Source organism: Phalacrocorax aristotelis, chromosome 1, assembly GCF_949628215.1.
Source record: "Phalacrocorax aristotelis chromosome 1, bGulAri2.1, whole genome shotgun sequence".
NCBI lineage: Eukaryota > Metazoa > Chordata > Aves > Suliformes > Phalacrocoracidae > Phalacrocorax > Phalacrocorax aristotelis.
The window spans coordinates 18490536-18505316 of record NC_134276.1 but is presented as its reverse complement, the minus strand read 5'-3'; the positions used below and the strand labels follow the sequence as shown (position 1 = coordinate 18505316).

At 41.0% G+C, this 14781-nt stretch overlaps 1 protein-coding gene across 6 annotated transcripts in view; it reads right to left on the bottom strand.

Moving 5' to 3' along the window:
• Positions 1-14781, bottom strand: part of ATM (ATM serine/threonine kinase) — a 579279-nt gene that overhangs the window by 563401 nt on the left and 1097 nt on the right. For 5 of the 6 annotated variants that reach the window (XR_012658843.1, XM_075082524.1, XM_075082506.1 and 2 more), the window contains exons 2-9: positions 14581-14729; positions 13283-13384; positions 13084-13196; positions 11715-11860; positions 11146-11310; positions 1614-1779; positions 1085-1323; positions 93-256 (exon numbers count right to left, since the gene is read on the bottom strand). Coding sequence is in view for 5 of the 6 variants with exons in the window: in XM_075082524.1 (XP_074938625.1) it covers positions 93-256; positions 1085-1323; positions 1614-1779; positions 11146-11310; positions 11715-11860; positions 13084-13196; positions 13283-13354 (1065 nt within the window). In the remaining variant the exon portion in view is untranslated. The remainder of the gene's footprint in view (positions 1-92; positions 257-1084; positions 1324-1613; positions 1780-11145; positions 11311-11714; positions 11861-13083; positions 13197-13282; positions 13385-14580; positions 14730-14781) is intronic. The other variant, XM_075082535.1, reaches the window with a different exon arrangement.

Here is a 14781-nt window from a genome sequence, read left to right as displayed (position 1 = left end):
TTGAGGAAATGCTAAAGCCATATTACTTCAAAAAGCAAAATGTCCAATACAGTAAATATATAGTCAACTTTATATTCAAATAAAAATGTTACCTGATGACAAATATCTGCCATTAACTCAATCAAATTTTCCTTTACAGCAATATTACGTGAGCCTGAAGAATACTTTCCTCTGCTACTGATGAGGTTTATTTCATTCACCAGCAGATCATATAGGTTATGTAAGATACCCTGCCATTTTGTTGAGTCATATGCACCTGTACATGCAAAAAAATTTAAAAGATAACATGTACCACCCACTTGATACAATATCTTAACCTACCTAGACAACACAAAATATAGCCAAAATCAGAGTAAAGCATGCAAAGCTTAACAAATGCAGTCCTGCAAAACAAGTCTTATAATGGAGAATTAATAAAGTAAAAAAGTGAAAAAAAAAGTTAAGAGAGAATTTAATCAGCATATACAAGTAATCAGGGTAGGAACGAAGTTTCTAATAAGCAATTCTTTATCTAATTGGAAAGCCTATAATGAAAAGCAATGGATAAACTTGGACTAATTATAAACTCTGCCATTTGTAGACAAAGTAACAAAGACAAAAAAAACTTTTTTAAAAAAGATGCTATAACTGAAATAGGTCATGACAGACAATGACAATTACTGACTGATGATCTCTGACCAGTTTTATACACTAAGTCAGACTTAGACCACAGCAGTAATTTCTGGGCTTAAATAAACTTGGTAAGATATTAACTAATACATATGACAATCTAAATTCAATCTAAACTATTATTTCCCTTCCCCAAAGGCTTTGTGTTTTGATTTAGTAATCAAAATCACCTTTTGATTAAAAAAAAAACCACCCTTTACATGACTTAATCAATTAATATTCTTTTAGTGCATGCAATTTGAAAACTTATTTTCACTTTCAGTCAATATTAACCTATACCATAAAAGCACTGACAAGTAATCATCACTCCCATTAATCTTTCCAAGGCTCAGTATTGAAATTCAGGAATTTGGCACAATAATTCAAACAATCACATACAATGACAGAAAAAAAAACAGGGAGCTTTTTATTGTACCTTTTCCCTGAGTTTTTGCACCCTTTGGATGATGAATATGAACTTGGAGGCGAAATAGCTCAATTATTGATTCCTTCAGGGAATCCTTTGGTCTATACTGGATCCATATATAAAGCACAGTAGGCAAAATTTCTTCCCCTAATTTACAAATCCGTATGCGACAGTTGACAGCAAACTTATTGCAGAAGATATTAATTGCTCCAACAATATGATCCAGGCCTGCAGTATTCTTCTCCTGCCTGCAACATAAACCAAACGCTCAAACTTCCAGAAGAAATAACCTTACTCTTTTTACAGGAATTGTTTAAGTGTAAATCCTAGCAAGTAACTATATTCAGAATATTATTTGCCTAACAAATGCAGAAGTTATTAATATTTTAAAGAATTTATTAAATTGGCGTTCAAAGACAGAACAAAATATGTTTAAAGTAGTATTACCTGCTATTACTCAAGTCTAATCCCAAATACCTAAAATGAGTTCTTCTCTAAAAGTAGGTATTTGCATACAAAAGGAGCACTTGCAACATACCTTGCACACTGCATTGCTTTGGAAAAGAAGGTAAGCATATCAGAACTCAACCCATCAGTCTGGAAGCAGTAGCCCCTCGTAAGTGTGTGAATTATCCTAGCCACCAAGACTCTATTAATCTTCCCAGAAGGTCTGAGGTATAATTGTCCATACAGAATCAGCAACTCTGCAAATGTATTAAAAAAAAGGTATATATGACATATATATTACAAAGGATTACACAAAAAAATGATTGAAGCAAAACATTGCATTAAATATACAGAAACCACCATTGCGAATTCAGCTGCATGTCCTTATTCACAGAAGTTAACTGAGGAAAAAACCACAACACAACGTGGTTTTGTCTACACTGTAGTGAAGTTATATTCCTTTATATATCTGACAGAGATAGCCTGACAACCGTCAACTCTACTGGTCAGTAGCTCATCAGTTTGGAGTAAGTTCTCCACAGACAGCCAGGATCAAAGCTTCTGAGGCACTCTCTCAGAACCTCTTCTTTTGAATACCCTGCATGGGTGACATTGATGACACCACCCAGGGCCCTGAGCTCTGGATTCCTGTATTGCAGAAAAGCCAGCTTGGGACAACTATAAATGAAAAAATTGCAAAGCTACTGCTTCATTGTTTTGCAGGCCTTCGTAGATTTATGGACATCTTGGACTCCAGCAGGACTCATAATGCCACATTCACTAAGCCCTTCCTAACCCTGGCCTCAGATTCAATAGAGATATCAGCACCTTCTTTCCAAGCAGGCATAGGGTCATTTGCAGAACTCAGGTGACTCTCTGAATCATGGGAATCAGAAACAGCCCATATCTCTGTATTACTGCACCACATAGCTTTAACCTGGTGACAACAGTGCCCAAGCCTCGTTTAACGGTGTCCCTTCTGCATAAAGTGTGGAAGTGGAATGTGCATCAAAGACCCCCAGAACAGGGGTCCTACGCAACTACAAGAGCACTGCAGCCCATGGTCACAACAGCCCACACCGATGCTGCTCCCTGTCCCTGCAGGGGATTCTTATACTGGGACCTCCTCAGGTTGGGAAATCACTTCTGCTCACACCTGCAGAGCACTTACTGGCTGAACTCTTTTCACATCTACTCTCCGTGCTTTCTGCTGACCTCCCCTCAAAGAACACACTTGGAAGGAAAGCACACAACTTCATACAAAGCCTAGAATCAAAACAGGAACACAACGTGCAGCAGAACAAGCACATGAACAAAAAGCATTCAGAAAATAAGAAAACTTGATCCCACAACACCAGCTGATCTCTTCTCATAGCTGACCTGGCTGCAAGCAGGGGATTGGACTAGAAATCTCCAGAGATTCCTTCCAATTTGAATTATTCTCAAATTCCCTGAGAAAGCCAACACAGCTATAATATATACAGAGATGAACAGGAAAGAAGGGAAATATTGCAAATTATTTTTTATAACCAGGGTCTGAACATAGGAAAAGTATAGCATCCAGCAATACGATCCTTCTGAAGGCCAACAGGGTCTACTGGAAACTACAAGATCTGGTTGACCTGGCAGGCACAATGCTTCTTTTCTCCATAGAGAAAAAAAGATCCCAGAAGTCATAATGGTCTCTAAACACTGCTGTCATGCCTTATCCTCCATGCTCCATTTAGACACCTGAACAGAGACTTTGTGAACCAGGCCCCCACACAAATTGCTTGAAGAGTTGAAAACCCCTTCCCTACTTGACTGAGCTTCCTCTTTTTTTCTCCAAGTCCAACTGCCTGCATACCAGTCACTACTTATGAGCACAGGCTAGTGTATTTTCAAGCTGGAACTGCCACCTCTCCAGCACTTTGTGTTCCCAAACCTCATCTCACTCAGCCAAGACCTGCTATGAGTCCTGCTTATAAAGCCTCATGATCCCCTCAAACACAGCTTTCATGCTGTCCTCCATCTCCTCCCGCCTTCAGCCCTGCAGTGTTGCAGCATCCTCTCTCGGATGCCCACAACAACATGGGGAACAGATCAGGGGTGAGATGTAGGGTAAAGAAGCTGCTGTGGCATCCTCCTCTTCAGAAAAATATGCAAAAGAAAGGAAAGAAAGTCCATTGGTCCTTGAATATATGTGACAATGCATGGTTCTGTTGTTTATTGCCATCTTTCCCACAGTTCTTAGAGTATCGGGGATGGAATTTTCTGTAGGTGTCGGTAACATTGGGACAGATACAATTCTGCCTTAATCCTACAGCAGACAGGTGAAATCAAGCTCTGAAAACTCTTAAGACAAACTAACTTCAGGACCAGGGGTGGCACAGTAAATAGGGCATCTGGACATTTAGATTAAGGAAGACGCAGGGTAACTTTTTAAGCAGCAAGAGTGGAAAGAGGCCTCCTTGGCAGTATCAGTTCCTCCTTGTTTTGGTGGCTGGTGTTAATGGAAGATGGATTGAGAATCTGCTGCTGCTTTGAGTGCCTGAGGGGTACTGGATGAGGTCTTTGAGCACCAATGAATGATATTTTTGCTGTGAATGAGCTCTGAAAAAAGCAACTACTTTGCTAGATTAAGGAACAGTTTACGCTTTCATCCTATGGAGATCACACAAACTGCCCACATCAGTGATCAGCTACCTGGAATTTCTGCTGACGCGAAAGTTTACTTATATGTGTCTCTCATCCTGGATGATGACTTTGCATGCCACGACCTTAGTGTGCCCTTAGAAACAAAAGCATATCAGCAAGTGGAACAGAACATCCTTTTCATCCTCCTTCCCTGCTGATGACCCCCTAGTTACAGACTACCTGATGAATAAAAGTGCTTCTCAACTCTATGTATGACGTTCTTATGAACTCCCAGTACTGTGAAATAAAAGTAACTGTTTAGCACCACACAGAGTCTCCACACTAGAACATTAATGACTGGCAGATGTTTAAGGAGTAAGGCTACTCCCCCGTAGCTGACACAGGACAGCTGAACATTCAGCCTTGTCAGTATGTGTTCGGGTATGTGTTGCGAAGGGGGTGTCACCACAATCGCCCACCACCTCACCCAGTAACAGACATGCTGGAAAAAATAGAAACCTTTCAACCTACTGTCATGGTTTAGCTCAGGACAGACTGAGCATACACATTAATTGATGCACAGTAATTTCCATATTTATTGCCTCAGAGAAACTACAAAAAAAAAACCCTAAATAATTGCAGAAAAATGGTTGTCTCTCCTTCCCCTCTTCTTGCTGACAAAAGCAGCAGTTGTCAGTGGTCAAGTGCAGCAGAGTGTTAAGCATGTTGGTTCTGGCTATGTGAGCTTGGTCCCAGCCATCCCTACAGGTCCTCCACAGTCTAAAGGTAGAACCATGCTGATACACCATCACCCCTTTACCCCTTCAAGCTGAGGTGGGTGAGTTTTATGAAGTGGAAAGCACCTTCCAGATTGTTTTACGTTTACCTGTCAGTGGAGTGCTCTGAGCTATTGTTCATTGATTGGTGTAGCATGTCACTGGATCATTTAAGCAGGCTCAGCTATGAGATCAGACCAGCTAGTGTCGCTGGATCACTCATTCTTGTGTAAGTTTGGTTCTGCTATTTCTGCCAGTTACATCGTTATTCCCCAAGAACACCTGCCTAACTGTGCTTTATCTGACAAAAAGTTACATCCCTAACACCTGCATAGCAGCATACCAAAGGTCAAACTGCAGGCTTTTTGACATTTGCCTCATTGCTCAAGTTATACCAGCTCAGTAGGCCATGACACTTTCCACCCCTTGCTCTATACTTCCCTAACATTCACTTGTTTGACAGTACATAGTGGGAGGTCACTGGCATCATAGATTATATCCTTTGTGACAGTCTTCAGACTCAAGGCTCGGAGATAATAGAAGATATGCTGTATCTAGTCAATCCCATGTTCATCTGTCCATAATTTCATTGTTTTGTTTCTAAAGTGACATCTATTACCAGACCCAATTATTTCTGGTGTACCAGATCTCCATAAAATTTCTTTTTCAAGACCTACTACAGTGATTTTAGCAGTCGCATAAGCTAGCGGGTAAGCCTCCTGCCAGCTCACAGTCATTTCTTTAAAATAGCTAGGACACATTGATTCCCCCTACTAGGCCCATACAAAGGTCCAATGCAGTCTACTTATCACACATCTCCAGTATGGTAGTTTAAACGACAGCTTTCACACTTCAGTACCTTTTGTGGTTTAGCTTTTTTCACTAATGAAAAAATTTCAAACACCTTTATTACTTGTAAAAAAGGCATCTTTAGACAAACCACTTCTCAGTCTCTTGCCCAGAGACAGGTGGAATCTCATCTTAATGTTTCATCAGTCCATCAAGTTACAGATAGGTCCACACCCCATTCCCAGTCCAGGGCTCCGTTGACTGCAGCAACTTGAGTAGTTTGGTCTGACAGTTGTCGATTTGTTCTTTGGTGGCTCTTCCTTCTGAGACATAGCTAATGAAGTATCATACCCACACACTGAGTTTTTTTCAAATTTTGTGTGATGTTTTTCCACAAGGTAGCTATCCAAATAGGCCTCCCTCATCTCTGCTAGTTCCTGTTTCCACTGCATAAGCTAGTCCCAGAGGGCTCTGGCCACCATTCAAGAGTCAGGTAAAATCTGCGCCGTTTCCTCTGTAAGGCTGCATCAATGGACAGTCTTATGGCTTGGACTTCTGCATATTGACTTGACTGTCCTTCACTTTCATCAACTTCTATCACCTGTTGGTCAGGATTCCAAATGACACTTTTCCACCTTGCCAATGGCCAACAATTAGGCAAAAGCCTTTAGCAAATGGGGCATATTACTGATTTTTTGAAAGCCTGTCATATTCCAGGGCTTCTTGAGCATGTGGTAATACCTTCAGTGACATCCCAAAAGTCACAATGTTTGGACAATCCATGAACTCCTCCAGTAGGCCAGGGCATCCCTGTTTCCCCTTATAAATCCATTTATTCCAGGTCATGCTTGTTGTGTGGAATGTCAAAGGCATTTCTCCTTTCAGCAAACAGTAAAGTACCAGCAAGTAAGGAGCCAGCAGCATTTCTGATTCCGTTGCCACTACTTCAAATGCTGCCCAGATTCCTTCATAGATGGACAATTTCTTCTGACTGCATATAGTTGGTAGCCTATAGTTGTATCTTATTGTTGCTCACGTTGTCACCCAAATGAGCCTGTTTTCCTGGTGACTTGGTACAGTGCACTCATGAGCAGACTATATCCAGGGATGCGCATTTGCCGAAATCTCACCATTCCAAGAAAACCTTGTGTTTCCTTTTTACTGATCAGTGGTGCCACTGCTGCAATGCTGTAAATCATGTCAGTAGGAATGCAATAGCACCCATCTTGCCACTTGACACCAAGAAACTATTTCTTGCACAGGTCTTCTCAACTTCTCTCTTTTGAGCACAAATCTTGCATTTAGTAAAGTTCTAATTATCTCTTTGCTTGTTATACACATCATGAGCAATGTTTCCCCATACTACAATGTCATCAATGTACTCTAAGTATTGTGGGGCACTGCCCTCTTCCAAAACATTTTATACAAGTCTGTGATAGATAGGCTATGCTTCCATCCTCATGGCAGAAGGTTCTAGGCATATTGTACTCCTCTCCCGGTAAAGACAAACTGTGGTTTACACTCAACCAGGGAAACAGGAAAAAAAAAGCATCAGCTGCGTCAATGGTCATACACTGGGTAGCTCTCTTTGCTTTGAGTTCCTACTGTAGTTCTGGTATACCTGGTACTGCAGTGTTCAAGGGTGACGTTACCTTATTAAAAGATCAATTACCTCTGATTAATCTGATAGAATCATAGAATCGTTGAGGTTGGAAAAGACCCGTAAGATCATTGAGTCCAACCACTAACCTAGCACTGCCAAGTCCACCAACTAAACCATATCCTCAAGCACCACATCTGCCCTTCTTTTAAATACCTCCAGGGATGGAGACTCAACCACCTCCCTGTGCAGCCTGTTCCAATGCTTGACAACCCTTTCGGTGAAGAATTTTTTCCTAATATCCAACCTAAACTTCCCCCGGTGCAGCTTGAGGCCATTTCCTCTCATCCTATCGCTTGTTACTAGGGAGAAGAGACTGACCCCCGCCTCGCTGCAACCTTTCAGGTAGTTGTAGAGAGTGGTAAGGTCTCCCCTCAGCCTCCTCTTCTCCAGGCTAAACAACCCCAGCTCCCTCAACCTCTCCTCATCAGACTTGTTCTCTAGACCCTTCACCAGCTTCATTGCCCTTCTCTGGACACGCTCCAGCACCTTGATGTCCTTCTTGTAGTGAGGGGCCCAAAAATGAACACAGTACTTGAGGTGCGGCCTCACCAGTGCCGAGCACAGGGACACGATCACCTCCCTGCTCCTGCTGGCTGCACTATTCCTGATACACGCCAGGATGCCATTGGCCTTCTTGGCCACCTGAGCATGCTGCCAGCTCATGTTCAGCTGGCTGTCAACCAACACCCCCAGGTCCTTTTCCTCCAGGCACCTCTCCAGCCACTCCTCCCCAAGCCTGTAGCATTGGATGGGGTTGTTGTGACCCAAGTGCAGGACCTGGCACTTGGCCTTGTTGAATCTCATACCTTTGGCTCCGGCCCAACGACCCAGCCTGTCCAGCTCCCTCTGTAGGGCCTTCCTGCCCTCCAGCAGATCGACACTTCCACCCAGCTTGGTGTCGCCTGCAAACTTACTGAGGGTGCACTCAATCCCCTCATCCAGATCATCAGTGAAGATATTGAACAGGACCAGCCCCAGCACTGAGCCCTGGGAACCACCACTCGTGACTGGCCGCCAACTGGATTTGACTCCATTCACCACCACTCTCTGTGCTCGGCCGTCCAGCCAGTTTTTAACCCAGCGCAGAGCACACTTGTCCAAGCCGTGAGCAGCCGGCTTCTCCAGGAGAATGCTGTGGGAGACGATGTCAAAGGCCTTACTAAAGTCCAAGTAGACAATGCCCACAGCCTTTCCCTCATCCACTAAGCGGGTCACCTTATCATAGAAGGAGACCAGGTTAGTGAGGCAGGATCTCCCTTTCATAAACCCATGCTGGCTGAGCCCGATCCCCTGGTTGTCCCACATGTACTGTGTAATGGCATTCAAGATGATCTGCTCCATGACCTTTCCCAGCACAAAGGGTCCAATCACATTTGGATTTTCACATGAGCCTGACAGGATTGTCAACGAGCGAATGGGTTTGAGGAACTACCCCTCAACTTCCCAGTCCTTTGATAAGACCATGTACAGGATTGAGTACATCTCTGTTGGCCCAACACTGTCACCAGTGCACTGAGTTGCAACCAGGATCAACTAGGTTGATGTCTGTTGCAGCCCTGACTCCTCCTCTTTGAGAGAGTCAGGCAGTGGAGCAAAAAGGTGTCCTCATTCATTACTGCAGTGGCAATACCAAATGCCCACCGATGTCCTCATGGGTCCCTAAACTATCTAGTCATTAAAAGATGTCAACGGCCAAGATGCAAGAGGCATATGGTCCCAATACCAGTTCACAGGCCTCCTGGTTTCCTTTAGTAAGACTGATTTGAGCCTCTTCTATCTACAGCTTCCACTGGCCTCACGTGACTTCTTTGATGATGTAGCCAGTGTATACCAATATGGCAGCTCCTCATAATTTTTAAGGGTACAACTATCAACATTGAAGTTCAGAGCTTCCAGCAGGTAAGAGTGCCTCGCTAAGTCAGTATCTACTTATCAAATCTAACTGCTTTGGGACAACAGGTGGAATCTATGTTCTTACTTTCAACTCCTGCACCAGATCACTGATTTTATTAAAAGAAAGCAGACTTCTCCATTGTACTCCAAGAATTATAAACAAGCATTAAGGTGAAATCACTAAAAAAAATTATGATAACCTTTACAAACCTCATACAACCCTCATTTAATAAAAGCAACTCGCTTCATTTAATGGATTTAATTCTGACTTCCTCTAGATCTATGGACTTCAGTCTTGCCTCATTTCAGTAAACAAATTCCGCTGTGCTCCTTATGATCTAACATCACAATTTCTTCTGTCACACTTCCAGCTTCAGTCCCTACAGAGATCTGGCTCAATTCCATGTTCCTAAACTACCTAACTCCCACAGGCTCCTCATATAACCTGTATGTACCCTTCCAGTGACTGTCTCTGTTTTCCTTCTCTGCCTTCTTCAGTATCTCTTCAACATCCCTGGCTTCGTGTCCCATTCCCTACCTGCCAACCCTCAGTTCTACCCGAGTACCCTGTTCTTCTTCAGATGCCTTTCCTGATTATTGCTCTGAACTCCAGCTTCCAGCCTCCTTATCTGATTAGCCCCTGCCCTTGCATTCTGCCCCAACCTGAAGGCTGACAGCCCTTTGTGTTTTCCCCCGTTCACTAGCTCCTAGTCTCAGCCGGCTTCTCCATACACTTCCAGCTTCCCCTTTAATCTTCAGCTTCCAGTTCTATCTCCATGGCCACAAGGTACCTACTTCTTTAACTTCTGAGATCCCACTCTCAGTCCCTCCAATCAGTTCAGTCACTTGTTTTGCCAGTCTTCTGCAGGTTTTTTTGCTTCCCCTTTCACTCCCAATATCACCAGACCCTTCTTCTGAGTTCTTTGCAGGTTTATTTCCATTCTGTAGTTAAGCAACTCTCTTCAAGCTACAGAGCAGATTATTTTCTCATTAAATGCTTTTCAGAAATCCAAACTCAGACTTCAAAGCACTACACTATACAAATATAGTATTTCTACACTTTCTCCAGAATTGCACATGCAACATTCAACAAACTAGACTGTAAAACTTCTAATACCTTTTTTCTTTTTTGTATTACGGTGCTATTACATTAACAAATGCAAAGAGACAGGCTGAGAGCTTACAACATGTCAGTTAGATTATTCAAAATACACAAACACTCTTCTCCATGCTAAATAAATTAACTGTCTTGGAGTTAAATCCAATCCTCTGAAAAGTGCAAAATTAAGTTTGCATTTCCACTCAGTTCAGGTTGCATGCTATACCATTACTCAACTTCTTAATCTGTTTTTGTCTATTTACATCTGAAGCTTTCTACTTTTTCTTCATACGCAGTATGTGCATATAACAACAATGAATCGATGTTTTTTTAGGACCTTCATGAGCCCACAAAACTCAGATAATAAAATTTAACAGTAAAGCATTAAATATATCAAAACTATACTAATCAACAACTAATAACTTGTAAAAAATGGCACACCAACACCAGTTTTACTGAGGTTATTTCCAGCACACACATTGTGTGGATTTGTTATACACATTAAGCCCTGTGAAGACAATGCATACATAACCTGTCTGTATATAAGTACATATGTTTCAGTAAACAACAGCCAAACAGTATGCAGAAAGGAAAAAAAAAAAACCAAACCCACAATTCCTAATCTTTGCTGCTCTGCTTATTTCAACTGTAAGTCTTCAAGGCTGACACTATTTTACTCCATGGTTTGCACAGCATCTCACACAACAGACGATCAAACAAATTGAAATCATCTAAAACAAGCTCCTCTAATAGGAGAAGACATTTGTAAGTAGGGTTAAAATCTTACCTGACCACTGCTGCTGGGATATCTCACACCAATATTTCCTTACTGAGAGGATGTCTTTTAGGAGTATACTACTACAGTCAGATCCATAAGCAGCACAACTTGTTGGATCTTTTATAATTTCCATGACATAAATCAGAAGTTCCTGACATTTCAGCCTGGGTCCTCCTACATGAAGAAATACCATGCGACTGTAATTAATCCAAAGTGTACCAAATAAGTCTGGAATTAACTGTTTGTAAATGTTTACTTAAAATAAAAAAACCTCCCATCCTACAGTTCAGAAACAGTTATGTTAGAAATCACCTTCTTAAACTGTTTCTAAGAAAGAAATTACTTATGAGAGGATACTTCGGTTACATACACCTTGAATAACGAGAAAAAGGCACTATGAGCATCAACAAGGACAGAGACAGAGCGCAAAGGACTGATTCAAAGATATTTAAATTGTAAACACCTGGAAGCAAGCATGATAAAACCCACTCTGGTAACTTATTTCAGAGTAAAAATCCAAAGTTGACAGCAAACCACCAAAACAAAACAGTAATTCTATATGAATATATATGACTGACTTTTGTTAGCACATCTGATGAAATATTTGACCAAGTTCCCAATTTCTTGCATCTTTTTCTGCCTGGTAGTTTGGGTTGAAGCAGATGCATTTGGTTTTGTCAGTTGGAGGTTTTTCATTTCTTTCTGGAAACATTTCTGCAGGACACTTCAAAAACAAAAGGGATATTGATCAAGGATCTGCACATTTATCACTAAAGTAAAATATGTAAATGTTGTTTTAGCCCCAAGTGTCAGTGCTTATTCTCCTCGCAATTGTAATGATCAAAGACTAAAAACAACTGAAATATATTACAGTCTAAGCATGATGGAAATAGTCTATGAAAGGAGCTATTAGTTTTAAAGATAATCCAGAAGCAACTTGAATAGGAACCAAACCTTCCTTTAAACTTTGCATGATACTAAACAAAATTTATAACTGGGAAAAAAAGCAACGCTAAGTCGTTTTATTTATGTTGCGAAACTATACACCTCTACAAAAATAATAACTACTCTTCATTGTTTTTATTGGGAAAACCTTCAAGTCCTATTTCTCCATCATTTAAAATTAACATATAGATTAGATTTTAGATCTAACAATAGATTACATTTTTCACTGGCTTTGTCACTGGCAATTACTGAAGATTTTCTGGCAATACTACAAGTAGTATTTTTGTATTCCTCTTATGTATTTCTAATATGTTATCGGCTATCTCAAAAGCATCACATCAAATTTATCAAATACTTCATATGGTATTTTTGGTACAGCCATGAAACAAGACCTATTCCAACACTGCTCAATTAAAAAAAAACATAATGGAAAGCTGACCAGACACCAGTCTATGAAAACTAATGCTTCAGATGCACTTTTACCATGAAATTTAACACTGGTCCCAGCTGCTCTACGAACTTCTCACACTCATGCTCAGTCCAATCTTGTAGTACACCGAAAGCAGACTATATCAAAGATAGGCCTCTACAAACCTCAGCACAGTTTCTTTAATGCACAAGCCACGGTCCCTCTACTGTGTCTTGGAGAACTCAGTAACACAAAAAATTCTAATGGGGTATGTATAATCTACATATGGACTATATGTTGAAAATCAGATGCAGAGGATAATTTTCAACAGAAGAAAGCAACTTATTTTTGCAAGAAAAACGATCACCCAATTAATGATCAATATCTTAGCAGTTAAGTTTTCTGTATGTGATAAGTGTTGCATTTTTGGCTATTTCTTTGGAGACTAACGTAAGTAATTTCTTGTTCACAAGCTGACAAGAAGTCTAAATCAATCTGCAGAAAGATAAGCTGTTAAATAGGCCCAATAAAAAAAAGAATGATGTTCCACATAAGAAAGTCAGGACTATTCACAAAGGAAAAAAAGAAACTACCTAAATACAGCATCCCAGTTGAGTTGCTTTCCTTGTTTAGAATCAGAATTCCGGTCCAGCTGGAGAACTGTTTCAGAATCACGGAGAAGATGCTTGAAATTTTCAATTTCCTTCTGAAAAATGTATTTCAAGAAAAAGAATTACAAATGATTCCCTACATTGTTAACTGAGGCACAGACACCAGAAGAAAACTTGTTACCCTTCGCTCCACAGCTTTCTCATTTTCAAGGCGACGACAACAAATGAGCAGATCATGTAATGCAAGACTCATGGTTCAGTTTAAAAGAACAGTTATTTGTATCTGCACACAGAAGAAAAGGATAAACCAGTAATTATATTACTTAACATAGAGCCAAGTTAACCAGTCCAAAAATTGGGAATGCAATATATTGAAAATCCAGTATCAAACACAACTGCAGTGTTATTTCACTGAAAAGCTCATTCAGCTCTGGGTTAGCCTTATTGGTCACAAGACTGAAGCAGTGTCTCACATCAAGAACGTAATCTATTCCCACAGGCATCATTCAGAAAGAACAGTAGCAGAGACCCCCTTCACACGACTCTGATTTCTTCTCTTTTTATGAGTGGTAAGAGAGTAGAGTTGGTCAGACAATAGGGAGCAAAATTATAAGATTAAGATGACACAGGGCTGAATACATTCAGGCAACTAGCACTAGTTTTCAGTAGCTAGTGGTTATCAGCAGCTGCCTTAACCTGACGCTGCCAGGAAAAGGTAGCACTTTGAAAACTCTCTTCCTTTCTCACACCCTACATTTTCATAGGTATTGTAAAATGTGTTCATCTGATTGTGTCAATATGGAACTGTTTGTGCTTGTGTAACCGAGGGCCGTTCAATTGACTTGCTAACTGTCTTAATGGTTGGAATGTTGATTGGCGATTTGTTACTAACAGTGGAAACATCCTGATACAATGGAGAGTACCAAGATAAGGGAAGGCCACAAATCAGCCAGTAGTGATAACTGGGAACTTCTTGGCTCAGAAGGTGCTGAAGCAGGTAAACTGGGGGAAAGGTAATTCCAGCAGGGGGAGATTGTGCCCACCGACCCAATTCAGGACCAAAAAGACTTGCCCCCCCACACCTGTAAAGAGCATGCATGCTAATCTACATGGCAAGCGTGGCTAATTTAAATACGGCTGACCTACGGCAAATGGGATGCTTATCCCTGACCAATGAGTGTAAACTTAGGCGTGTTTTTACTAATTGTTATTAATTAAGTAACTGAATATAAACCCTGTAGTATTGTATGACAGTATGCACGTTAGGTGGAAGGATCCCCCGTGCATCCAGCGCTGCTTGCTTGTCCCTATTCGATGAATTGTAAACTTTAATTGAAATTTTGTTTAAGGCTAAATTAATTATAATAGTATGAACTACCATACTGCCAAACCCCTCTGAACTCAACAGGTCAATGGATATTCAAGCATCAATCATAAGAGAAAACAACTTTCTCCTTCCGTGACCACTTAAAATGATACCTCATTTCCTTCAACAGAGGTTGGAGTTAGTGAGACCTCGCATTTCTGGATTATATAAAGTTATGCTGATGTAGATCACAACAATGACGTTGTATGCAGCTTCCACGCTTCTCCTTTTACCGCTTTAAAGTAGCCCCGAGAAAAACTGCCTGAAAAAAGACAGATAAGACAAGTCAGAAGTAACTCCATGTGTATGCTGCT